Source organism: Oncorhynchus clarkii, chromosome 32 (genome assembly GCF_045791955.1).
Source record: "Oncorhynchus clarkii lewisi isolate Uvic-CL-2024 chromosome 32, UVic_Ocla_1.0, whole genome shotgun sequence".
In the NCBI taxonomy this organism is placed as follows: domain Eukaryota; kingdom Metazoa; phylum Chordata; class Actinopteri; order Salmoniformes; family Salmonidae; genus Oncorhynchus; species Oncorhynchus clarkii.
The window spans coordinates 34592318-34618696 of record NC_092178.1 but is presented as its reverse complement, the minus strand read 5'-3'; the positions used below and the strand labels follow the sequence as shown (position 1 = coordinate 34618696).

General features: G+C 43.1%; 2 protein-coding genes across 2 annotated transcripts in view; one reads left to right on the top strand and one right to left on the bottom strand.

Moving 5' to 3' along the window:
• Positions 1-5253, bottom strand: part of LOC139391961 (uncharacterized) — a 590779-nt gene extending 585526 nt beyond the window's left edge. The window contains exon 1 of the mRNA XM_071139566.1: positions 4940-5253. The gene's annotated coding sequence lies outside the window, so the exon portion shown is untranslated. The remainder of the gene's footprint in view (positions 1-4939) is intronic.
• On the top strand, positions 1631-25411 carry LOC139391784 (claspin-like). The gene is given in 26 exon segments (XM_071139330.1): positions 1631-1691; positions 2144-2208; positions 2413-2529; positions 2809-3173; positions 3269-3424; positions 3653-3785; positions 3947-4049; positions 9317-9870; positions 10143-10319; positions 10528-10685; positions 11400-11584; positions 13579-13631; positions 13797-13841; positions 13844-13986; positions 18099-18702; positions 18796-18856; positions 19031-19109; positions 19188-19270; positions 20324-20482; positions 20694-20815; positions 22335-22362; positions 22736-22856; positions 23113-23224; positions 23337-23410; positions 23541-23702; positions 25123-25411. Coding segments are annotated over 25 exon segments (3915 nt in total). The 5' UTR covers positions 1631-1691; positions 2144-2207; the 3' UTR covers positions 25243-25411.
• The last annotated feature ends 968 nt before the right edge of the window (positions 25412-26379 follow it).

The window sequence follows — 26379 nt, the reverse complement described above, 5'->3', positions numbered from 1 at the left end:
ACTATAAATTATCATGTCATCCCCTATCTCCAGATAATCTTGCTACATTCCCTTTATATAATAACCATCATGTCGAAGTGCACTTGGAGTCACGCGATAATATGGTGTGTGGTCCTCCCACTACGACTCCAGAAACCATACAGTTTATTGGGCTACAGATTAAATAAATTATGATGAACTTCAGAGGATGGTGAAAGTGAACGGTGATGAGCTTGATGCTGCTTTCCAATAGATATATAGGGTCTGATTCTGGTGACATGATGATCGATGCTTGCCTGCCTTTTGACAAATACAAATATTATCGATTTTAAACATAATAATCTCATCAAGACCAGAATAAACACATGTACTACTTAACAGAACAGTTTTTGTGACAAATGCAATGGAAACATACTGAATTTTAGATGTTTATTCGGTACATGAAAACTTAAACGAAATAGTACATTTTGTGTGCACTACATCATCAGGTACTAACTTTTATCTGCAACAAGACAATTTGGTGGAAACACACCACTGGTGGGAAAATTCGCATATTTTCTTTATTCGGATCATAGAATATTCGCATGAACTGGCCTTCCTTGATTTTTGTAGTGGAGTGGGTGGACATATCTGGTCAGCTGTGGCACATAGATTTACCAATCAAAAGCTTTCCCTCGGTCATTGCCAAATTTACAATCCAATGATTGGGTGATGGTGGACATCAATTTTGAGTATCATCCAATAGAAAAGCACAACGACAATGACTGACAGATGTAAGGATAGACTTTCGTTGTCAGCGCGCGAAAAATTAAAAAAAAGTATTAATTCAGAACAAGAACAAGCGGGAGGGAGGGAGAGAAAGGTAGCTAGCTAGCTAAATTCGAATCAATAAACACAATGTAATAACATTAGCCATACAACATTTTACACGGATATTTGTGCCTTATGGTTGGAAATAATTTAAAACGGTACAGAAGTTTTGGTTTCCCGATTTTAATGAAGCTTCACTGTGAATACACATAATTGGCGAATAAAGTCAAGATGTGTCTGGTGGTCCATCAACAACAGGTAAGAATTTATATTTTCTAATTGACAAGCAGCTAAGTTAACTACTTTCGCTAGCTGCATACGAATACATTGCTTAATTAGTTAAACGTTTAGCTAGTTACGTTCATTTATTTGGGGGATTGAGTCCGCCATAACCCATGCCAGTAAACTCGCTAACAAGCTAACGTTAGCTAGCTACCTGGATTGTTGCTGATTGAGTTGGATTAACTAGCTAACGTTACTGTTAACTAACTGGCGACTGTTAGTGTTCAAATACTGGAGAGTTGAGACCAAATCACGGACGCTGGACAGAGTGGATTTCAGTTGTAACGAAAGACAGTTTTAATGAGTCAGGGATATCTTGTCCCGCAGTTTTACGTGCACGGACCTAGTTCACATAACTCGGCAAGGAGCCAGGTGAAAAAGAGGCCTATACAATGGTTACATACATTTTTATACATAGAATAAAGTAGGTGGAGTCTTGTCGTTTCGGTCTTCTTGACTGGTCGGAGGGTTGGAGGCGGGCCTTGCTCTAGCCAGAGCGGGCCCCATTGGTGCACAGCAAAAGTTCTTTGCTCTTGGGACCGGCCAGTTAGAAGCTTCACTGTGAATACACATAATTGGCGAATAAAGTCAAGATGTGTCTGGTGGTCCATCAACAACAGGTAAGAATTTATATTTTCTAATTGACAAGCAGCTAAGTTAACTACTTTCGCTAGCTGCATACGAATACATTGCTTAATTAGTTAAACGTTTAGCTAGTTACGTTCATTTATTTGGGGGATTGAGTCCGCCATAACCCATGCCAGTAAACTCGCTAACAAGCTAACGTTAGCTAGCTACCTGGATTGTTGCTGATTGAGTTGGATTAACTAGCTAACGTTACTGTTAACTAACTGGCGACCAACCATCGTCCGGCTTTGGCTAGTTAAGTTTGTCTAAGTTTTGAAAGATTTGTTTGTTCGTCATTTTCACATGGTAACACTGTCACTGACTGTGTGAGTAATGAACAGGCCGGTGTTAACTGTTGATTCTTCTAGACAGTTTCCTAGGCTAGGTGTGACATTAACCACTGAATGTCCAGCTGGCAAACGTAACCGTATGCTCTTTGTGGCAGCTGAGAGAGAAGGCGCCGCAAGCACCACAGCCATTTCGGCGACCCAACATTGAACAGAGATGCAAGTTAATTTACCTAAAATTTGCAATCGTGTTTTTCATGTTTCAATTGTCAAAGTTTTTTAAATCAGTCAACTGTATGTCTTGTCACTGGGCATGAAGACGACAGACCATGGTTTTGTAGGAAAAAGACTGGCATGATTCCATCTAACATCAACATGAGGTGAATTTGTCATTGTTTCTCCCCCCCCCCCCCCCCTATCCAGGCAGTGGAGCTCCCTGCTGAGGTCTCAGTAGCTGAGAGTGATTCAGACAGCGGGATGGGCTCACCAGTGGAGGAGATGGAAATGGCTTCTGAGATGATTAGCAATACTGTTGACCTGCAAGGTACAGTGACACAACAAAGAAGATTGATCAGTACCTTAGCAGACCACCTGACCAGAGCCCCCTGTTAATGTAAATATACAGCGCTGGGCCATTTGCTCTGTGATGAGAAACGATGAATAGTCTTTGACTTTAGACTATCAATGCAAACTGCAGTACTTGACAATTCAACCACCAATGCAAACTAACCTACTTTAATAGGAAATAGTTTGCATTGTGATGCAACGGGAATACCACCTATATCGCATTAGTCATTAAGATGGCTTGTAATATTTTTCCCAGATTCGGATGATGACATGACAGTAAACAGGCGGTCCCATTGTCGTAAGGCCTTGAGAGACAGTGACTGCGAGGAGGAGGTGCATGAGATGGCAGAGGCTCTGGTCCTATCAGCATCCAGTGGAGATGAGATGGAGACTGCTGAGGAAGAGGTCAAAAAGGCTAAATTAGAGAGCAAGAAGATATCCCGGATAGCCCCTGTCGACAGTGATGAAAGCACGACAGAGGATGAGGAAGAGCTGGTAAGAAAGGCTGTGAAACCGAAGAAGGAAGGGAAGAAAAGGGAGAAGAGCCAGCGACACCAAGAGAAGAAAGAAAAGAACAGCAAGGCTCTGGAGCGGCAGAAGAAGAGAGGGAGACTTGAGGAGGTAAGAGAGATTGAGGGACAGAAAAATAAGTGACCGTGTAAAATGAAGAATTTTGAGACAAATTAAAGACTTGTTATCCCCATCACTCTCTGTAGGAGACCCCTTTGCCCCGTACTCTGAATGACAGCGGTTGTCTCCTTGTTAACAATGACCTGTATGATGCTGGTCTGGATGATGATGATGATGATGAAGAGGAAGAGTCTCTGGATGCCATCAGAGCAGCAGTAAAACAAAAAGCCAAGATGCACAAAGTAAGAGCAACATTTAAGTCATCTCAGTATCTGTAGGTGTGAGGTCACTAAAAAGCAAACATACTCTCAAAAGAAATATCCTAGAATAGTGGTTTGAGAGTTCATTTGAGTTTATGGCTAGTCTTACTTAGCTTTCTCTGTACATTAAGTCAGTGGTTTGTGTGCTATGCAGGTAGAAGATACACTGTATTCTGTGTGTCAGAACTATGCTCTGTATCTTTCCCTAAGGAGCCTTTATTTGATGATGAGGAGGGAGATGAAGAGGCTGGACCGAAACAGCGTCCCCAGGAAAGGAAAGCAGCTCGAGCCGGCAAAGAGGCCATGAAGCAGCTGCACAGTGAGACCCAGAGGCTTGTCCGTGGTCAGTTTGTATTCACGTTCATTTTACAATGGTGTCTGTATGTAGTGTGCTGCCGTGTTCCACAATGCTTTGTCTCTACATGACTTGCTACACACTTGTCCTTTGTGGCTTCTATTGTCCAACCCAGTGTCTCTTGTAACGTGTTCTTAATTCCTTTGCAGAATCCACATGCGGGCTCCCCTATCACATGCCTGAGCCCAAGAGCATCGACCAGTTCTTCAAGAGGAGAGCCCGACCTGAAGGTTCTTCTATGGCACTACTCAAGTAAGTAGACATTTTTCTACCTGGATTTTGTTTTTACGTGTAATAGTTTTCGCTACCATTTCTGAACTATGCTCATCTGGTTTTGTCCGACGCATTTAAAGTGGCAATCTGCGATTACATTAATTATAGATACATACATGCATACTAGAGGTCGACCGATTATGATTTTTCAACGCCGATACCGATTGTTGCAAACTCTTGGCATTCTCTCGTACCTCCTTTTCCTATAGTCCACAATCAGCTCATTTGTCTTGCTTACATTGAGAAAGAGCGAGGTTGTTTTCCTGGCACCACACTGCCAGGATCTCTGACCTCCCTATAGGCTGTCTCATCTTTGTTGGTGATCAGGCCAACCACTGTTTTGCCGTCAGCAAACTTAATGATGGCGTTGGAGTCACGTTTTGCCACGCTGTCGTGGGTGAACAGGGAGTGGATTAAGCACACACCCCTGAGGCGCCCCCGTGTTCAGGATCAACATAGCAGATGTGTTGCTTTCCCTTACCACCAAGGGGGTGGCCTGTCAGGAAGTCCAGGATCCAGTTGCAGAGGGATGTGTTTAGTTCCATGGTCCTTAACTTCTTGAGAATACTTGACACGCAGACGTCCCAAGTATGCCCCTGGAAATGCAAATGCGCTACGCTAAATGCTAAATGTACTCGTTACAACTCAATCTTTGATCAAAATTCACAAGCAGGGTATTGAATTAAAGCTACACTCGTTGTGAACCTAGCCAGCAAGTCAGATTTTTAAAATGCTTTTCGGCGAAAGCATGAGAAGCTATTATCTGATAGCATGCACCCCCCAAAATGCCAGCTCGACACGTAAACAACAGATTTTGCGGTAGCCGGCGCTACCCAAAACGCAGAAATAAAATATAAAACATTCATTACCTTTGACGAGCTTCTTTCTTGGCACTCCTATATGCCCCATAAACATCACTATTGGGTCTTTTTTTCGTTTAAATCGGTCCATATATACCCAAAATAGCTTTGTATGGGATCTGTGTCATTCAGAAAAAATCATCGTTTTTAAACGCTGCGTAATTTTTTAAAATTAAAAAAGTCGACGATCAACTTTCACAAAACACTTCGAAATCCTTTTGTAATCCAACTTTAGGTATTAGTAAACGTTTATAATCTATCAAAATGATTACAGGGCGATGTCTCTTCAATAGGTCTTCACTTCAAAAACAATGGCATCTGATATCTCCCTCAACTGCATCCGGGTGAAGACTGGGAAAATGGAGGTCAGATAGAAGGATTTTCCAACAATTAATTCAATTGAAAATTAGGACAATGGCGCCATCGTGCGGAATTTGTATGAATTTCAGGCAGATCGATATTAAATTCTGTTCTCTTAACAACTGGTGGAAGTGACTTATGGAAATTATTTTTAGCTTTCAGAGAGCAGTTTTTCTTGCGTTTTTCAATGAAACACACAATCTGTTATAGTCACAGCCGTGATTTAACCAGTTTTATAAACTTCAGAGTGTTTTCTATCCACACATACTAATCATATGCATATACTATATTCCTGGCATGAGTAGCAGGACGCTGAAAAGTTGCGCAATTTTTAACAGAATTTTCGAAAAAGGAAGGGGTAGAAGTAAGATTAAGTTAGTGATGAGCTTTGTGGGCACTTGTTGAATGCTGAGCTGTTGTCAATGAACAGCATTCTCTCATAGGTATTCCTTGTGTCCAGGTGGTAAATGGCAGTGTGAAGTGCGATTGAGATTGCATCAACACCATCATCTGTTGGGGCGGTATGCAAATTGGAGTGGGTATAGGGTTTCTGGGATGATGATGTTGCTGTGAGCCACGACCAGCCTTTCAAAGCACTTCATAGCTACTGACGTGAGTGCTACGGGGTGGTAGTCATTTAGGCAGGTTGCCTTCGCTATCTTGGGCACAGGGACTGGTGGTCTGTTTGAAATATGTTGGTATTAGACTTAATCAGGGACATGTTGAAAATGTCAGTGAAGACACTAGCACTCTGCGCATGCTTTGAGTACACGTCCTGGTAATCCGTCTGGCCCTGCGGCTTTGTGAATGTTTATCTGTTTAAAGGTCTTGCTCATCGGCTACGGAGAGCGTGATCAGTCGTCCAGAACAGCTGGTGCTCTCATGCGTGCTTCGGTGTTGCTTGCCTCAACGTGTGCGTACAGGGCATTTAGGTTTTCTGGAAGGCTCGTGTCACTGGACAGCTTGCGACTGGGGTTTCCCTTTGTAGTTTAAGCCTTGCCACATCCAGCGAGCGTCTCAGCCGGTGTAGAAGGATTCGATCTTAGTCCTGTATTGATGCTTTGCCTGTTTGATGGTTCGTCAGAGGGCATAACGGGATTTCCAGGTTAGAGTCCCGCTCCTTGAAAGCGGAAGCTCTAGCCTTTAGCTCGGTTCGGACGTTGCCTGTTGTCCATGGTTTCTGGTTGGGAAATGTATGTAGGTTCACTGTGGGGAGGTAATATACTCCTCAATGCAATTGGATGAATCCAGGAACATACTCCAGTCTGCTAGCAAAACAGTCCTGCGTCGTCTGACCACTTCTGTATTGAGGGAGTCACTGGTACTTTCTGCTTTAGTTTTTGCTTGTAAGCAGGAATCAGGAGGATAGAATTATGGTCAGTTTTGCCAAATGGAAGGCGAGGGAGTGCATTGTATGCGTCTTTGTGTGTGGAGTAAAGGTGGTCTAGAGGTTTTGTTTTTCTCCCTCCGGTTACATGTGTTACCCTGCATTAAAGTTGAAAATAAAAGAGAGCCGCACACTCTAGGAGCTCAGATGCAAAAATGTAATTACCAACGTTTCGACAGCCAAGCTGTCTTCATCAGGGTATAATCACAAACACTGCGGGATGACTCGTTTATATAGTGTCAAGACACAGGTGTCTGTAATCATGGCCAAGAGTGGCCTAATATCATTGGTTAATAATCTAATATTAAAATGTCATACAAAGAACAGCATACAAACAACAAATGGATAGCATACGATCATAGATTAATTTGACTACACAAGCTTAAAAACAATTACAATGGCAAAGTCACAATAATCACAAGAATGGCTTCAGATCAAAGTCTACGTTGAGACCGAAGGGCGCAAGGGTCTTTAAATTAAAGATCCAGGCAGCCTCTCGTTCTAACAATAAATTATCAAGGTCACCCCCTCTCCTAGGGAGGGTGACCTGTTCGATGCCAATATAACAGAGACAAAATCGAGTGGCCTGCCTCCAAGAAGTGGGCCGCAACTGGATAAGTAAAGTTTTTACACCTAATGGTGCTACGATGCTCTGAGATACGTACTTTTAATTCGCACTTTGTTTTACCTACATCATTTTTACCACAAGGACAAGTTATAAGATGAATAACTGCCTTAGTGGAGCACATAACACCTTTTATTGGGATCGATTTCCCTGTTTGTGGTTGTTTGAAGGATCTACATTTAGTAAGTGCCATTGCATTGAGCACAGCCATTACATTTGTAATTTCCATCCAGTAGGGGCGCAAATAGACATTGTTCAGGAATATTTTGGGGTGGTAAATCAGAGTGTGCATTTCTTTTTCTTCTAGATCACCCTGCATTAAAGTCCCTGGCCACTAGGTGCGCCGCTTCCTTGTGAGCATTTTCTTGTTTGCTTATGGCCGTATAGAGTTGATTGAGTGTGGTCTTAGTGCCAGCATCGGTTTGTGGTGGTAAATAGACTGCTACGAATAATTTTGATGTCAAGTCTCTTGGTAGTTAATGTGGTCTACAGCTTATCATGAGCTATTATACCTCAGGTGTGAAATACCCTGAGTCTTGTTTAATATTAGACATCGCGCACCAGCAGTTATTGACAAATGAATCACACCCCGCCCCTCATCTTACCAGATGTCGCTGCTCTGTCCTGCCGAAAAACTGAGAAGTTAGTCAGCTCTATATCATTCGTGACATCGTTCAGCCAAGTCTCAAAGTAACATAAGATATTCGTTTTTATGTCCCATTGGTAGAATAGTCTTAATTGTAGATCGTCCAGTTTGTTTCCACAATCCGAGACAGGATTGTCGAGGCACAGATCTGGGGAAGGGTACCAAAACATTTCTGCATCATTGAATGTCCCCAAGAACACAGTGGCCTTCTTAATTGAAAGAAGTTTGGAACCACTAAGACTCTTCCTAGAGCTGGCTGCCTGGCCAAACTGAGTAATCGGGGGAGAAGGGCCTTGATCAGGGAGATGGCCAAGAACCTGATGGTCACTCTGACAGAGCTCCAGAGTTCCTCTGTGGCGATGGGAGAACCTTCCAAAAGTACAACCATCTCTGCAGCACTACAGAAATCAGGCCTTTTTGGTAGATTGGCCAGACGGAAGCCACTCAGCCTGCTTGGAGTTTGCCTAAAGACTCCCAGACCAAGACAACGCAGGAGTGGCTTCGGGACAAGCCCGATCGAACGTGTCTGTAGGGACCAGAAAATAGCTGTGCAGCAACACTCCTCATCCAATGTGACAAAGCTTGAGAGGATCTGCAGCGAAGAATGGGAGAAACTCCCCAAATACAGATGTGCAAAGCTTGTAGCGTCATACCCAAGAAGACTCGAGGCTGTAATTGCTGCCAAAGGCTTCTTGTGTGTAGATACATTTGTAGAATAAGACTGTAATGTAACAAAATGTGGAAGGTCAAGTGGTCTGAATACTTTCTGAAGGTGCTTTTATACCTATTGATTCTTTAGGAATATTACTTATGAATGCCACATGTGCTTAGTTTAACTGTCATACCCTATCAGAACCCAAAATCTCTGTAAAGCCTCAACATAGTTTTAGCCATTTTATATAGGTGGTTGTGATGGTGTGATGGTTATTTTGGATATTGTATCGATACTTTGACTCCAAGTGTCGATTTGCAAAAATATATATATATTTTGTATTTTATTTTGCTGGGTAGCGTTTGCTAGCGCTAGTTGGCTGTAGTTGCGTCTAAACGCCTGTATTTTTCCCCATGTAGCTTTTTCTCTATCTACTTTTTAAATTGTTAGCCAACATGTTTTCAGCCCTTATTTCCGTGACTGATTAAAACTCATTTTCTCATATGCCCAGTATCAAATCGCAATACATATCTTTTCGGCACCAACAGTAAGTATTGTGAGGTCCCTGGCAATTCCCCATCCTAATAGGTGGTCAGTCCTTGCATCCATAGGTCTGTCGTTGCATTACGTTGAGCCCAATCCCTCAACCTTTTACCAAAACTGTGATGGGGTTTCCGTTTTGTTTGAGGATATAACCCTTTTTTCCCCCCGTAAAGGTCTGCCAAGTATCAGGACTTGATAAAAGAGGCAACCCCAGCACCACCTCCCCCAGACCCACCCAAGGAGCCCCAACAGCCCCCAGACTCCCTGGACCCACACTCAACCCAGGCTCTTTCCCAGCTACCGGCCACCACCTCCACACACCAGGAGAACCAGAGCAGGGCAGGTGAGACCTCTTCAACCCCGGATTCCGACGACGATGAATCCCCACTACCTGAACTGGCTGCCATTATGCAGGGGGCCAATATTTTAGGTTTGGATAGTGCTGAAATGACACCACCAGAATTTATGGAGGCTGAACCACTAGAGCAGAACCAGGCAGAGGCCTCCGTCTCCCAAGCCCAGGAGATGGCGGCGAAAGCAGGGGATGTGGATGTAACTCAGCCCCTACCTGCTCCGGCCAGTGTGGAGCCCGTAGCTCCACCAGTCCCCAAACCCAAGAAGGACAGGCTTGCCAGACTGAGGGAGTTGGGGGTAGAGCCTCCGCCGGTCTCCAAACTGTGTGCTGATGATGGGTCCTTTGATCTGGAGCCCCCTCGGGTTAACCCAGGTGAGAGCACAACAATAAATATTCACCTCTGCAATGTCAACTCTAGCACAATATTTCCCATATGGTGGGTTGGGGTTTAAAGCCTTGTGTTTAGATGCATGCTGTTGTCAATTGTATGTGCTGGACAAAAGGATCTTGGTGGGACAACTTAAGCCACTGCTTTAGCACACTTTATTGTGGCAAAATAGGGTGAGCTTGAATGAATTGAGGTGAGAAGTAACCCAGTCAAGTTGGTTATGTATCTGTAGTTAAACTGTTTGTTTCCCCCTTAGGCGTGGAGGCGCTGAAGGAGCGGTACCTACGTCACGTCCAGCCCGTGGCCCGGCCCAGAGGGGAACGCACTGTGCAGCTCAGCGTCATCCGTAAAGACCGCAGCGAGGAGCTCCACCAAGACTTTGTAACCACCACCATCAAGGAAGGGGAAGAGGAGGCTGCACACACCGCGCCTGGTATGGACATGGTACCGTTCATCACACCATCTCACACACACACACACACAACGTCTCTCTAAACCTCCACACACTCTAGAGGTAACTGCACTGCATCCCATATGATTCATAGTAAGCCAGGTTCCTGAAATATTTCCAACAGTCTTCGCTTCTGTCCTGTAGCTACATGAGTCTTTCCTAACCAGTCCTGTGTTCCCTCTGTCCTCAGGTGAGAAGCTGACCAACCTGAAGACCCGTCTGCAGCAAGCCATGGCCGTAAAAAGACAGGAGGATAGAGAACGGAAGGCTGCCCTCTATCGCCTAGACAACGAGGACTGTGGCGAGGACGAGGAGGAAGAGGAAATGACGGATTCCGAGGGGGAGGAGGTAAGAGTGGATTGTCCGCGTTGACATTCTACAGCCAGGCCTCCCGGGAGGCGCAGTGGTTAAGGGCGCTGTACTGCAGCGCCAGCTGTGCTACCAGAGACCCTGTGTTCGTGCCCAGGCTCTGTCGTAACCGGACGCGACCGGGAGGTCCGTGGGGCAACGGACAATTGGCCTAGCGTCGTCCGGGTTAGGGATATCCTTGTCTCATCGTGCACCAGCGACTCCTGTGGCGGGCTGGGCGCAGTGTACGCTAACCAAGGTGGCCAGGTGCACGGTGTTTCCTCTGACACATTGGTGCGGCTGGCTTCCCGGGTTGGATGCGCGCTGTGTTAAGAAGCAGTGCGGCTTGGTTGGGTTGTGTATCGGAGGACGCATGACTTTCAACCTTCGTCTCTCCCGAGCCCGTACGGGAGTTGTAGAGATGAGACAAGATAGTAGTTACTAAAAACAATTGGATACCACCAAATTGGGGAGAAAAAGGGGTAAAATTCAACAACACAAAAGACATTCTACAGCCAGTGTGCTTTCCGTAGACTTTTCAAGGTGGTGCTCGAAGATGGGAACCAAAACATTCAAGACCAAAACCTTTAAATGTTTCACTTAGCGAGGGTTAATGGACCAGGAGAGGGGAGCCAGGCATGTCCAATGACTTGTAAAGGAAACATGAAGCAGGTGTGATTAAGAGTTTGTCAACCTGTTTTTGTCATTCCATAGGGTGTAGATGAGCTACTGGGGGGTGATGAGGAAGAGGATCAGGATGAAGATGAGGGCAGTGTGGCCCAGAGGAGTGTAAGGAGCCCCTCCCCGTCAAGGTTGAAGTGTCCCTCTCCCCCACCAGATCTGCCCAACACAGAAGGAACCCTCATGCTGTTTGCCAACAGCTCCTGCTCGCGCACCGGGTACGTGTGTGTGGTGCTGATATCCGAGAGTCTCAGTCATGTACATGGGCTGACAGTACGTGGCCTTCAGATTGCAGGCCTGCATAAGACAAAGGCAACGTAGCTAGCGAGGTACTGCTCTGTTTCAGCGGTCATGGGGAGCTTTGCTGTGCAGAGAGCAAGGTACCATATATCTGAATCCTTCTCAAATGTGATTGGTGGATTCAAATAATGTAAATGTGTGTACGCCAGTGTTAATTCCGTCAGCAAAAATTTGACACATTTTTGTGAAACATCTCTTTTTCTGTGGCAATTGACTAGATTTTTTATTTATTTTCACAAAAACGAGATAATTTCATCTGTGACAAATCTGCATAGTAAATGGACTGGATAAGTCTTTAGAGTTTGAGAGCTTTTCAGTGATGAAAACAATATTAGCTGCACAGATGCGCAGTTCTGTTCAGCAATGCCGAAGGACGTGCCACACCTGGCACAAACAGCGTACATCAGCTGGTTAGCTGCAGGGCTGCAAGCATAGCTCATGGGCAGACAGGCTCCAGCTCCACCTCCGATTATACACATCGTGCAGGCAACTTTCTTCTAGTTATCTACTGGTTAAGAAACACAAGCTGCTTAATGAAATGATTAACAATTTGCAGCGTTAAGTTTAACAGTAAAACAACATTCTAGCTATGCTTTTCTCTCCAAGGAGTGTCTGGGTTCATATTGTCATGAAGGTCCTGGAATTTCAAAATGGCATTTTCCAGGCCTGGGGGGTAGAATAGAAAAAGATACAATCCAAAACGTTTTAGAAAAGTCATGGACATTTAATTACATTTCTGTTCATGTAATTTATTAAGGCACAGTTTTAAAATATTTTATCAGTCAAATAAAAATCAACGTATTATCCCCGATCGGACGGCTCAATGTCTGCGGGTTTTCGCTCCTCCCTTGTACTTGATTGATGAAGTGATGTCACAAGTTAGTAAGGAACTCCCCTCACCTGGTAGTCTAGGACTCAATTGAAAAGAAAAACCTGCAGATACTTAGGCCCTCCATGGAATGAGTTTGACACCCCTGCTTTAGGGGCTGTCTGTCTGTGTGCATCACCTGCATGTGTGCGAGACGAGCGTGTCGTTCAAGGAGAGGGTCAGAGGCCTAGCCTATAATACGATAGGGAACAGGCTAATAACTCGGTAGCAAGTTCAAAACATATATTGTACCCTCTAGTTAACTGTGTAGCTATTATTAGTATGTGTTCATGTTTTTGTCACGTCCCCCCCCCCCTCACAATGTCACACACTTGCGAATAAGGCCATACAAAGTTGATTTAACATCTGGACCGATTCATATGATTAATTTAAACAATTCTTTTGGATGAAATTAACTACTCACTTAGCAATTATATTAGTTGGAATAACATTACCAATGGCCTATATGCAAGCATTTGGTGGCACAGAAAAAGGGATAGCAAACTATTTATTGATTACACTGACTGGGTAAATAACTTTTAGTTGATGTGGACCCAGTGACTCCGACTTGAGCACTGAGACTGGAACTTCAGCAATAGGGACTTGTGACTCGATTCGGATGTGGCTGTTAAACGTTAATAAACATGCTAATGAAGCGACTGAGTGCTGCTCTTTCGCTCTCTGCGCCTGATAATTATTACATGGCCAGATAAATATGATGTATTCTTATGTTTGTCATATGTCTGCTGTTGGCAGATAGTAGGATGTAATGCAGGAAAATATTTTGGTAGGACAGGGCTATGTGTGTTTACGCACATGGAATTCTCATTCCTGTTTACTGTAGGTTAACAAAGCAATACTAGACTAACTACACAATCATTATTACAATTACAAATGTGAATAAGACTTATGTAGTCAAAATGACTGACGAGACTACATGTAGAAAAGGAATGCAGAAAATGAACACGGGTGTAAATGTATGTGCTCAGTGAGTTCGTATCGGTGTTATCTGTCCCAAGTTGTTGACGTTTTAGTCTATCACAGAGATGGTGTAAAGAGGACAGAGCCTGGTGGTCAAGACAGTTACACAAAGATGGGTGAGCAGAGACCGAACATCTTTCAAGTGAATTGTCACAGCTGTGCTACTTCAGAAAATACTCTCATCCTTGATGGAATCTGTCTTTTTTTCCAGTGTAAACAACTTTTTTTAAACGACCATAGTTCAATTTTAATTGACATTCTATGTCTCTTTCCCGCTACAGAGGAGGAAGATTCTCTGTCCCTGGCCAAGGACAACAGTCACAACAGTAGTTTGAGCTGCAGGGCTCCATGCTGCCGTCCTACCAGCCTGTCAACCGCAGCACTGCAGGAGGCAGGGGTCTGTCAGCCAGCACCTTCCGCTCCCCCTCACCCTGCTTCTTCCGACCCAGCTTCCTGGGATCTGCCTCCAAGGTAAGACACTGACCGTTTAGAAGGGTTGATGACATGTATGACTAGGACCCGGTATTTTCCGTACCACTGTATGACAGTATAAAAGTGTCAGAGAGACATTGCTACAGCAGCAGGTAGGCCTAGCCTATAAAATATGATAGAGGACAGACTAATAACTAGGTAGCCAATTCAAGAATATCTTGTACCCTCTAGTTAACTGCTTAGCTATTTTTCGCATGTATTAATGTTTGAGTCATGTCCCCATAAACTCTCCACACTTGTGATTAAGGTCACACAAAGTTTTTTTTGGCACAATTAGCTTTTTTTGTCATTTAAACAATTTATTTTTTACAAAACTAGCGGTTCACTTCGCCATTGTATTAGTTGTGAATCGAATCATGTAGTAATTTGTGAATCACAAACAATTTATTTTAGGAAAACATATTTGATGTAGACTTTTGAAATATGTGGCTTCAACTGGTTTTGTAGATGCTTTGTAACTCAATAGATGCTAGTCAGCCTGCAAAGTAACCTCAGAAGTGTTAACTAAGATAAATATGACAACTCGAAAAGGTACATTTCCTGAAAGAATTGTGGGCTTGCTTCACAGAATAAAGACATTTCTAGCCTACCAGTGCCATTTGATCTTTGATGTATAACATTGCATATATATATATATATATCAAGGTTGGTCTACCATCCTCCAGGAGAGCTAATGTTTGTGCAGGCTTTTATTCCAGTCCCCCTCTCTAACAAACCACGTAAGAAATTAGCTGCTCAACTGGACCTTGATGAACTGTTGTTTTGAGCAGGGCTTGATCAAAAGCCTGCACACCCAGTAGCTCTCCAGACTAAGGGTTGACCACATCTGTTTTAAACTCTTGCCTAACAGGTATTCTACTTTGGGTGGGTTAAGTGCCTTGCACAACGACAGGAGTTGGTACTTGGGATCAGAAAGCAGCATCCCAGTGTCCATACCACAACACATATACTTTTATGTACGTATAAAAAGTAAGCGCCAATTGTTGTGGTCATGCCGCCAACCGTTGGTCATGGAAATGTGGTTAAAAGGCATGAAAAAGTAATTAAATTCTGCAGCGATTAGCACTGTCGTTGCACCAAACCTAACCATAAATATCAATGCCTTTCTTTAAAATCAATACACAAGTATATATTTTTAAACCTGTATATTTAGTTAATGTTTCCTGCTAACATGAATTTCATATAATTAGGGAAATTGTGTCACTTCTCTTGCGTTCCGTGCAAACAGTCAGGGTATATGCAGCAGTTTGGCCGCCTGGCTTGTTGCGAACTGTGTGAAGTCCATTTATTCCTAACAAAGACTGTAATTAATTTGCCAATATTGTAGAGAATTATGACATAACATTGAAGGTTATACAATGTAACAGCAATATTTAGACTTAAAGATGCCTGAAAGAATAAATGAAAGAATAAATGTTTTGTTTTCGTAATGAATATTAATGACCAAAGGCTCGTATTTCTGTGTGTTATGTTATAATTAAGTCTATGATTTGATAGAGCAGTCTGACTGAGCGACGGTAGGCAGCAGCAGGCTCGTACGCATTCATTCAAACAGCACTTTCATGCGTGTTGCCAGCAGCTCTTCGCAATCCTTCAAGTATTGAGCTGTTTATGACTTCAAGCCTATCAACTCCCGAGATTATGCTGGTGTAACTGATGTGAAATGGCTAGCTAGTTAGCGAGGAGAGGCACTGAAGCTATACTGTTACAATGGCAATACTATTGCACTTTTGCATTCTTCTCCCACACTTTGTTTTTGCATTATTTAAACCATTATTTAAGCCTTTATGCGCCAATATTGATATAATAACCATATCAACGTAAACTTGGGAGTCACACAACGATATGGTGTGTGGTCCTCCCACAACAACTCAGGAAACTATGCAGTTTATTAAGCTACAGATGAAATGTTATGAAGAACTTGGCAGGGTGGGGGAAATGCACTATGAGCTTCATACTGCTTTCCAATAAATATTGAGGGTCTTCGATGCTTGACTGCTGTTTTGACAAATCGAAATCATTATCCATTATAGGCTAATCTCATCATGTAGACAAGCCTACCTGCACTGTATCTGCGAGAGGATGGCTAGAGCACACATGCCAAGACCAGAGTAAACACATCTAGCTATTTAACGCAACAGTTTTTTTTTTTACAACTATCAGTCGAGTTGAAAATGCGCAGGAAACACATTGAACTATAGATTTTTATTCGGTACATGAGTACTTAAAGCTGCTATATGTCACTTTTTGGGGGGGGGTGACCTGATCAAATTCACATAGAATTGAGTGACAGATCTGTAATTCTCATTGAAAGCAAGTCTAAGTGGTAGATCTGTCCTATGTTTCCCATTCTCAGGTTTAGTTTTTGTATCTTACGTACACCAGCTGAAAATATAATATTTTTTGTTATTAAGAGGATATTTCACAGTGGTTTAGATGGTACAATGATTCTCTACACTATACTTGCTTGTTTTGTCTCACAAACTGAAATTAGGCAAACTATTTCGAATTTTAGCAACCAGGAAATGGCAGTGCGATTTCTGCATATAGCACCGTTAAGAAAATTTTTTTAAAAAAAAACATTTTTGACCACACAGGTTTTTATCTGCAACAAGTCCGTTTGGTTGAAACACCGCTAGTGAGAATTAGCATTTTCTTTATATTATACAAATTGTAGAATATTTGCATTGAAATCAAATAGCTACTGCCAAACAAGCCGCTTAAAAAAGTAGCCTACCTGCGCACGTTTGATCCACTCTACAATGATTCCAGCATCTAACAGTTGGGTGTTTTAATAGCTGTCGCCACCATTTGATGAATGGAAAGCGACGGCTATTAAATCACCCAACTGTAATGTAGGGCTGGGCTGTATAACGTATTTTACGATATACTGGTATTGACGCATGGACCGGGTTGGGTTTTTACTTTACCTTCTATAACGGTATTTGAATGTTTGGTTTGTTGAATGTGATATGCTGTATGTGATGTCCATTTTTATAGTTTAGTTCGCTACTTGAGTCATCACTCGCTCCATGCCGCTTTCCACACAGACCTAGCCCTGCCCCATCACGCAAGGAGCTCATTTGTTGGTCTTCGACCACGAGACACTTGCGTTCAGTCTGCATGGTCAATGCAGCACATGTCATGACAATGATGCTGTTTTCAGTTGGCTGCTTAATATAAATCCACTAGCGTTCTATAATGACATTATTAGTTTGTTTCTGACGTCTACAAACTAGTTTGTCTTTCCTTAGTAAGTTGGGTGCAAAACTTGTTAGCCGCTAATTGTTAGTTAGCTGAGTCAGAGCAAACGTGCATAGCTATACAGCCTGATAATACCAGTGACGATGTAGACTTAAATCAGCATGTTTGTGCAACTGTCTTTTTAAATCATAGAGGAATACACGGCGCATGAATGTTAGCTACTAAGAGAACATTCAATGTAGCCTTGGAATCACTTATCAACACTTAGGGTAGGAACCAATCACAATAACTCTTCCCTGGCATTTTCATCCATTGTCATGTCAAGCAACACTATTCAAAGTGGACGTGTAGGGACCGGAGCGAAAATGCAATATCCTAATTCTAAAACAGCAGGGTTTTTTTGCCCCCCTGCCAAACTATCCATCATGAATCTAAGATTTCAGTTCGTCTTGGATGCATATTTTATGTGGTTGAAATAGCCTATTGTCAGCTGACAGACTGCATGTTTACACAGTCCCTAACCGTGCATACACATTCTCTCAAGATGCTGAAATAAATAAATCCGATTTTTCCACTCCTATTCCCAGAGACAAAATGAACATATGGTGTATTTACTGCAAGAAATACTATTATTAGGCTACCTGTGAGTTATAGACCAACAGTCATTGTCCGTATTTCAGTTTCTACATTAAGCTAAAACTTCTGTGTCAAAACATACATTTTTGGTTCAGACTTCCGCATCCTACTTCCGCAAGTCTCTGAATTCAAGTTGCACAGACATGCTTATCTCCAGTTAGAGTTGAACCCTTGATGAAGAGGAAGAAAGGATGACTCCTTTGCTGAGATTCATCCCCAGCGTCTCATCCCTCTCTTTCTCCGTCCCACAGAGTTCAGGCAAACTCTCCGAGCCCTCCCTCTCGCTGCCCGTGGAGGACTCCCAGGACCTGTACACTCCCCACTCCCCCGGTGAGTCTTCTGGACCCCTGGGGGCCCCGTCTCAGGGATGCTTCTCTGTGGAGGAGGACTCCCAGCTCCTGGATGCCGACGGCTTCCTCAATGTGGGGCCCCGTACCGGCCCCCCGCGCTCCCACAAGAGACAGCTCCTACTCGACAGCCTGGATGAGAACGCTATGGATGCTAACATGGGGGAGCTGTTAGGAATGTGCTCTGGGGGGTTCGGGACGGCCAGAGAGGGCAGCGTGGGGGGTCTTGGGGCCTCTCAGGAATTGTTAGGGCTGTGTTCGGGAGTGTTCCCTACCACACAGAAGGGGGGAGTGAAAGAGAGGAAGCGAGAGGGAGGGCTAGGGGCAACGCAAGAGGATGAGTTGCTGGGGCTCTGTTCGGGAGTGTTCACTAGCGCACAGGCTGAAAGGGAGAAGGAAGGAGCGGAAGGGAGGAAGAGGGAGGAGGAGAAGATGGAGTTGGAAATGGACCGAGACAATGACATGGATCAGCTGCTCGGCCTCTGCTCTGGGAAGTTTACTACTCAAGGTAAGAGTGTCTGTCTGTGTGATAGGGTATATAAGGGGGTAGTATACAGGTGTGATGTTTTGGTTCCATTTCTTAATCTTTCTCTCCATATAGGTGTCTCTCCCTTGCAATCCAACTCGAGCCCCACCCCACACTCTTCAACCGCTAAAGACGGGTAAAAAGCGCAAGCCTAACATCTGATAAATAATTTCCCCTCTGCGTGTCAGTTTATTCAATTCAGTAACAGAGTACCATCTTACACTTCTACTAACCAACTATGATATTCTCAGGCTGTAGATTCAAATATTGATCCCTGTAAAGGCTAAATGCAATTTATGTGGTGTTTCAGTAGTAAGAAGCGGGTGGAGGAGGAGGAAGACGATTGCGAGTTTCGGCTTCTGTCAGACGTGGAGAGCCAGAGTGAGCAAGTAAGACACTTGAGCGTGTGCGTTCGCTTGCATCAACGATGTATAGCCTGAACAGGTGAACTAACTCCTTCCTTCCAGCAGGATGATGAGGAGGATGGAGAGAATGAGGTAGAAGAGGAGAGGGAGACTGTGTTTGCACCCCATCAAGGAAAGAAGAAAATGTAAGTAGAGGCATAACTTCCTGAATCATGAACTTACCAACACACAGCTGTGGGGTTTCCTTGATGAGAGAGCCTATTAAAGGATGTGAGAGCAGTCAAAGGCAGCATTGCCCAGAGAAGCCATTAAAGCCCACGCTGCATACAACAGTCATTTAGGACTGTTTGCTTGTGCAATGAGGGTACGACATTGATTCTCTTTAAACGGAGAAGGCAGTAAACGCCAAGCTGCATACACCATCTGTCATTTTGTCTCTACATTCACCTATAACTTAGTCCAGTGGTATTCAGTCGGGGTCGGCGAACTGCATTGGGGTCACCCCATTTTGATTAGATTTTTTTTAATGATTTTTTTTATTTTAGAACAGAACACTTTCTTTGTTTTGATTTTCAACTTTCTTTTACAGAAATTGAGAGTAAAAATGGGGCGCTATACAAACTGACAAATTGCATTTTATTAAATATATTGTTTTCATTTTGATAAGAGATGAAAATGTGAGTATTTGTTGATGTAAAAGTTGAAATTCAGTTTTTTTTAAAGTGGCTATTCGATTCGGGGTGGGTGTTGTGAGAAATTCTGCCAACTGAATAAGTTTCAGTACTCTACTGTCTTAGTCTGTCTATAGTTTTTAGGTCTTTGAGTAGGTGCCCATACCTTATCAGGTATGCACACTCGTCACTATTAACCGTTTTGATTTCAAAATGGGGCATCCAGGTGAGTCGTGTAGATCCCAAGGGAAAAAGGTTTGGGTTCGGGGAGGTATGTTTCTAATATCGAAATGATTGACTGATCCCAGAATGCATCCCTCAGCATCCTACAATGAGAATATCAGAGTTCAGAGCGTGGTGTCATATCAGAATGACTGCTCCATCCAATATCACGTGTGAACTTTGATCAGCCAGCCCGCACCCCCTAACCAGCCATTAGCTTTAGGCATAAGTTAGCCTACTGTCCGTCCACTCTCCATCAGTTTAAAATGTCGTTTCCAGGAGGATAGTTTAAGCCCACTTTGGATTCATGTCCGGTTGTGTGTGTGTGTGTGTGTTCCCCTCCAGGCGCATAACAGAGTTTGTGGACTCTGAGGCTGAGCTCTCGGGTAGTGATGTGGGCAGTGAGGATGAGGATGACGGTGAGAATGAATATGAGGAAGAGGAGCTGCTGGACGAACTGCCTTCTGATGAAGAGCTGCAGGACCAGGTCAACAAGATCCACATGTAAGTGCTGACAGAACATTCTAAATACCTCAACAAAACAATCAATAACTTCTATAGCATTACTATTACTGCTATTTGGTTAAGAAAAGCAATGCACAATGTGCGTTACCTTTATAGGTAGTGTTTAGTAGGGGGGTCATTGGATATCCAATCATAGGATATCTGTGTGAAATGTTTACCCTAAAGCTTGCTTGAATCCGCTCGTCTACAGGAAACAGGTCCTTGACGACGACAAGCGGCGACTGAGGCTGTACCAGGAGCGTTACCTCGCCGACGGGGACCTGCACTCAGACGGCCCGGGCCGAGCTCGCCGCTTCCGCTGGAAGAACATCGGTGAGTGAGTGTGTGCCAATAGGTGTTCTTCTAAGACTGATTATAATACTTTTCTATCCCACAAGCTTTAATCAACGGTTGGGGATAGCCCAGTGCAGACTGTCAACAAAGTCAGTTGGATGCAGTTCATCATTATTATTACAAGCGATAGGTTCAGTACTCTTAACTGCATTCTGTCAGAAATTAATCAAATGTATTTAATCTGATGAGAAAGTAGGCTGGATCTCTTTTGAAGTCTTGTAGATTGATGCATTGCACTGCTTTTTTAAGAACATTTTATAAAGCCCTCCTGCATAAATTTCCTCAGTACCTTACTTCATTGTTAACTTCTAGACAGACGTATGAGATACTAAACCCGGTCTCAGAGATGGCTAACTCTGGAGATCCATTCGAGATCTGCTTTTAGTTTTTAATTCTCCTCCTTCCGTGTTGGAAGGATATGATCTCAATACACTTCATAATTGGTGCCTCTAGGGCAGGGGTGTCAAAGTCAAATGGACGGAGGGCCAAATAAAAAAATCAGCTACAAGACGAGGGCCGGACTGTTCGAATGTTCATTGAAAAATTTTTAAATGACGCATATAGTCTAGTGAACCTAATTGAACCTACTGAAAACCTAACAAATATATTACAATATGATCAGATAAATAAAGCAATATTTTCTTATGGCTCTGTCAGTAATCTTTAATTTTCAACAGACACAAAAGACAAATTTCCTTTATATAAATATCCCCATAACATGAACATTAAATGAAAGAAACCGGTATTCAAGGCACCATCAGTAGACTATATTTTCTATTTTAGCAAAAGTGGGCTAAATTTACTTCAAAGAAAAAACAATAATAGCAATTTTCTATCATCCACTCAACTGAAATATTTTTAAAATATAATTGGATTGAAATACAAAAAAATAAAGTGCAAAAATCTATTAATCAAAAACAACACTTTGTTTAAGGAGAAGTAACATGCAGTGAAAACAAATATTAAATTTTAACTTTTAAACTTGAACTGAGTAAAAACTCTAAATATGTGATTGCACAGTTGTTCACTCTTGGTGGTGTCCCAGACTGATGTTAGGGTATCTTTTATCAGAGATGACACGATCCCGACCCTGCAGCTGCAAGTTTATTGCATTCAGATGACTCGTAATGTCACACAGAAAAGCCATTTCACACAGAAACATTTCGTCTCGGACTCTTTGAAAAATACATTTTTATGATTTGTGTATATAATGTGTATTTTCATATTGCACCGCACAACGCTTCCTGGTGTAAACACGGCTCATGTCGCGTTTTCCTCTTGCATCTTTTCCCGTATCTTCGCCACCAGTCCGCTCCTGTGTCCACACATCGCAGGTGCTCCGTCGGTTGTCAAACCCACGAGTTTTTCCCAAGGCAGCTCCAATTTACACATCTTGACACCTCTTCATACAAATCATGCCCCGTAGTTGTGCCATGCTGGCAAATAAAGGTTAAATACCTTATTTTTTTAGATTGTGTGTGGTGCTTTTCTTCCATAGATGATGGCTTTGACATGGATGGCATGGGCCTTTTGGCCTTTGGTCCATATTCTTGTTTTTGTCCGCGTGTTTCGTTTCATAATGTCGTCTCAGATTATACTCTTTCAGTACCGCCACACTTTCTCCACACAGAAGACACACAGGTTTTCCAGCTACCTTCGTGAACATATACTCCGACTCCCACCTTGTTTGAAACCCCCGGTTCTCAGTATCCACCTTCCGTTTTGCCATTTTTGATGGGTATCTGAAAGTTAATTTTACTGTGATGCTGACGACTGCTGTGCCAATAAATATTGAAATGAAGCAGCCTACTGCTCGGTGCGTCACCTTTGCATTGTGGGAAATGTAGTATTGGTGCGTGTAAAAGATCTGCGGGCTGCCGGCTTGCTGCGGGCCGGTTCTAATAATAAATCAAGATCATCCCAGGGGCTGGACCAGGCAGAGCTGCAGAGGAAATAAAGGTTAAATACCTTATTTTTTTAGATTGAGAGGCTGGAAAGGGAGCACTGGCTACGAGAACAGGTTTGTATAGCATATGGGAGTGTATCGAACACTTGGTGTGTGTCATTCTACTCTGTCAGGGGAAACGGGTGTATTCACTAGGAACCAAACGAGGAGGGACCTAGCTGAATTTGTCCAATAGAAACTCTCGTATTCGTTGCACAACTTTTTCAGTTTGCTAAGGTTTGTACTGGTGATTACACCCCTGGTCTGTCTTCTATGTAGTGTGCGTTTATGTGTGCTGTATCATGTGTCCAACTCCCCTCTGTCCTTCTAGGCCGACGCTAAGGCCAAGAAAGAGGAGGAAGAGGGGGACCAAATTGGAGAGGAGGACAGCCAGTTCATGAAGCTCGCCAAGAAACTGACTGCCAAGAAACTACAGAAGAAAGGTGAGCTGATATGGAATGAGAGATATAAGGAATGACTGCACATTTCTCATTTTTGAAGTGCTCCTGTTTTTAACCCTTCTCCATCACAATCCCTCCATCTCTTGTTTTCCAGAGCTGCCTCTTGCACCCCAGGCGGAGAGAACCCCAGTTCAGAACCCCTTCCAGAGACCCTCTCAACCCACCATGGTCACTACCTTCCTCATACTAGTAATCACCCTCTCGAGTGTGACACTGTTGTGTAATCTGCTCCTCCTAAGAATCTTTACTAGATGACTGACCATTTGACCTCTATTCAACCTTTGAACCCCGACCTTAGGTGAAGAGGGGCTCGTTGCTCAGCCAGCCCCGCTCGGTGCTGCAGAAGCTGGCCTGCATCTCTGAGGGGAACCCTCTAGCCCCCCGCAACACCCGAGGGTTCGTCTTCCAAAGCCTGTCGCCAGAGAAAGAGGCCTCTGCTGCGGAGGCCCCTAAAAAACAGGCAGGTCCAACCATAGAGAGAGAATGGTGTTTTATATGTAATCCTGTGTGCCCAACACGCATAGGCGGATGAGGGTGCTTGTTGGTCAGTGTTGTAAACAAATGATCATTTATCTTTTAGAAAGCCTCCCTATCCACTCCCATCCATTCCACATTTTTAAGAACACGTGGTTTCTTCTGTAGAACACGTGGTTTCTTCTGTAGAACACGTGGTTTCTTCTGTAGAACTTGTCAGTTTAGTCATTGCTGTGCTCGTTTTGCTAGTTGTCATGTTGGAGCCTGTAGTGTTGTACTGATATTAGACCATAGGGTGGCGACAAAGGCCATAGCTGGCTGTTTCACTGCTCGCTCTTATCCGTACTTACTCAGCTTTAAGCTGAATGTGTACAACGTTACATAATCCAAACTAGATCTGTATGGAATATGTATTTCTATATGATTGTGTACAGTGAGTGTCCATGAGACTGACCAGGCGAGTCCAGGTGAAGGCTATGATCCCTTATTTGTTAAATCTACTTCAGTCACAAGTAAAAAATAAACATTAAAAAAACAATTGAGACATGGATTGTGTATGTGTGCCATTCAGAGGGTGAATGGGCAACACAAAAGATTGAAGTGCCGTTGAACAGGGTATGGTGGTAGGTGCCAGGTGCACCGGTTTGAGTGTGTCAAGAACTGTAACGCTGCTGGGTTTCTCACGCTCAACAGTTTTCTGTCTATACCAAGAATGGTCCACCATCCAAAGGACATCCAGCCAACTTGACACAACTGTGAGAAGCATTGGAGTCAACATAGGCCAGCATCACTGTGGAACACTTTCAACACCTTGTGAAGTCCATGCCCTGACGCATTGAGGCTGTTCTGAGGGTTAAAGGGGGTGAAACTTAATATTAGGAATTGTGTTCCTAATGTTTTGTACGTTCTATGTATATCATCTCTGAACCGATCAGGGAAGCAGCATGAAACATGAAATTCCAATTTGTCTCAGGACATTGTCTTTTTTTTAAATTGGCTCTAATTTTTATTAGTCATAATGACATTTAATGATAATTACAGTAAAATGTGACAGATCCTGCTAACCGTGTTAAGACTCTGTTGGGGAGTTCTGTTTTAAACTGAGGCCTAATTGATCTTTAAATAGCTGTAGTACTTCTCAGAGCCGTACAGTAGATCTACAGACCTCAACAAACACAGCTGGGCGTGTAGAATTGTAATGGGACTCCATGCCGAGACCAAAATAATTACTTTCTAATAAGAAATGAAGAGTCCCTAAATGGAAATGTTATCGTAATGGGACATTTGCTGCTAACGTGGTGGAGAGTTTGTTGACAAGCTTGGTGCATCTCTGCTCGGTTCTGGTCTATTATTTTAGCAACAGGAGTCATTTCTCATATTTCACTCCGAATATCTTTATTTTGCAGATGAAGAAGCGGGGACAAATAGAGGTTTTGGCCCCGGCTGCTAAGCGGCCATGTCGGGGAGAAGACACACCAGCAGCGAAAGGACCCCAAAGAAGTATCTTCTGTTACCTGGAGAACTGAGGTGCCCAACATTGTGCCTGTTGTGCCAATCACACTCACAATCACGCTACCACAACATTCACACTTTCTCCCAGGGCCACATTGGCTCTTTTGGACAGCACTTGACTGACTTTGTGTCCTGAATTATTATTATTTTTATATCATGTAAATAGAATGGGTTAGATGTTTTATTTTTGGGGGGGGTTTACATTTATTGTAAGTTTGTGAAATTAAATCATATTTTAACACATGCTTTTGTTTTTGAGTTTTTTTCCCCTCTTTTACTCAGACAGGCAGGTTTCTTGTAGGTGAATAGAAGTACCCCTTGACTTATTCCACATTTTGTTTTTAGTCTGAAATCAAAATGAAGGGGGGGGGAATCTCACCCATCTACACACACTACACCATAATGACAAGGTGAAAACAGTGTTTGCTAATTTATTAGAAAATGAAATACAGTTCTCATTTACATATGTTTTCACACCCCTGAGTCAATACATGTTAGAATCACTTTGGCAGTAATTATATTGTAACTGTCTTTCTTTTTAAGAGCTTTCTACACCTGGATTATACAATATTTTATTATTTTCATAATTCTTCAAGCTCTGTCAAATTGGTTGTTGATCATAACTAGGCAACTGTTTTCATGTCTTGCCCAAGATTTTCAAGACAATTTTAAGTCAAAACTGTAGCTCGGCCCATCGGGAACATTCACGGCCTTCATGGTAAGCTATTCCAGTGTAGATTTGGCCTTGTGTTTTAGGGTATTGTCCTACTGAAAGGTGAAATCATCTCCCAGTGTCTGGTGTAAGCAGACTGAACCGGGTTTTGCACTAGGATTTTTCCTTTGCTTAACTCTATTATTCCTGAAAAACACCCCAGTCCTTAACGATTACAAGCATAACCATAACATGATGCAGCCACCACTATGCTTGAAAATATGGACAGTGGTACTTCATAATGTTTGGTGCAAATCCAAAACACTTGGTTTTCAGAACAAAATGCTTGTTTTGCCCAAATCTTGCTGTTTTGCATTGTTGCAATCAGGATGCATGTTTTTGTATTTTTAAATTCCGTACAGGTTTCCTTTTCACTCTGTCATTTAGGTTAATGTTGTGGCTGAACCACAATGTTGATCCATCCTTAGTTTTCTCATCA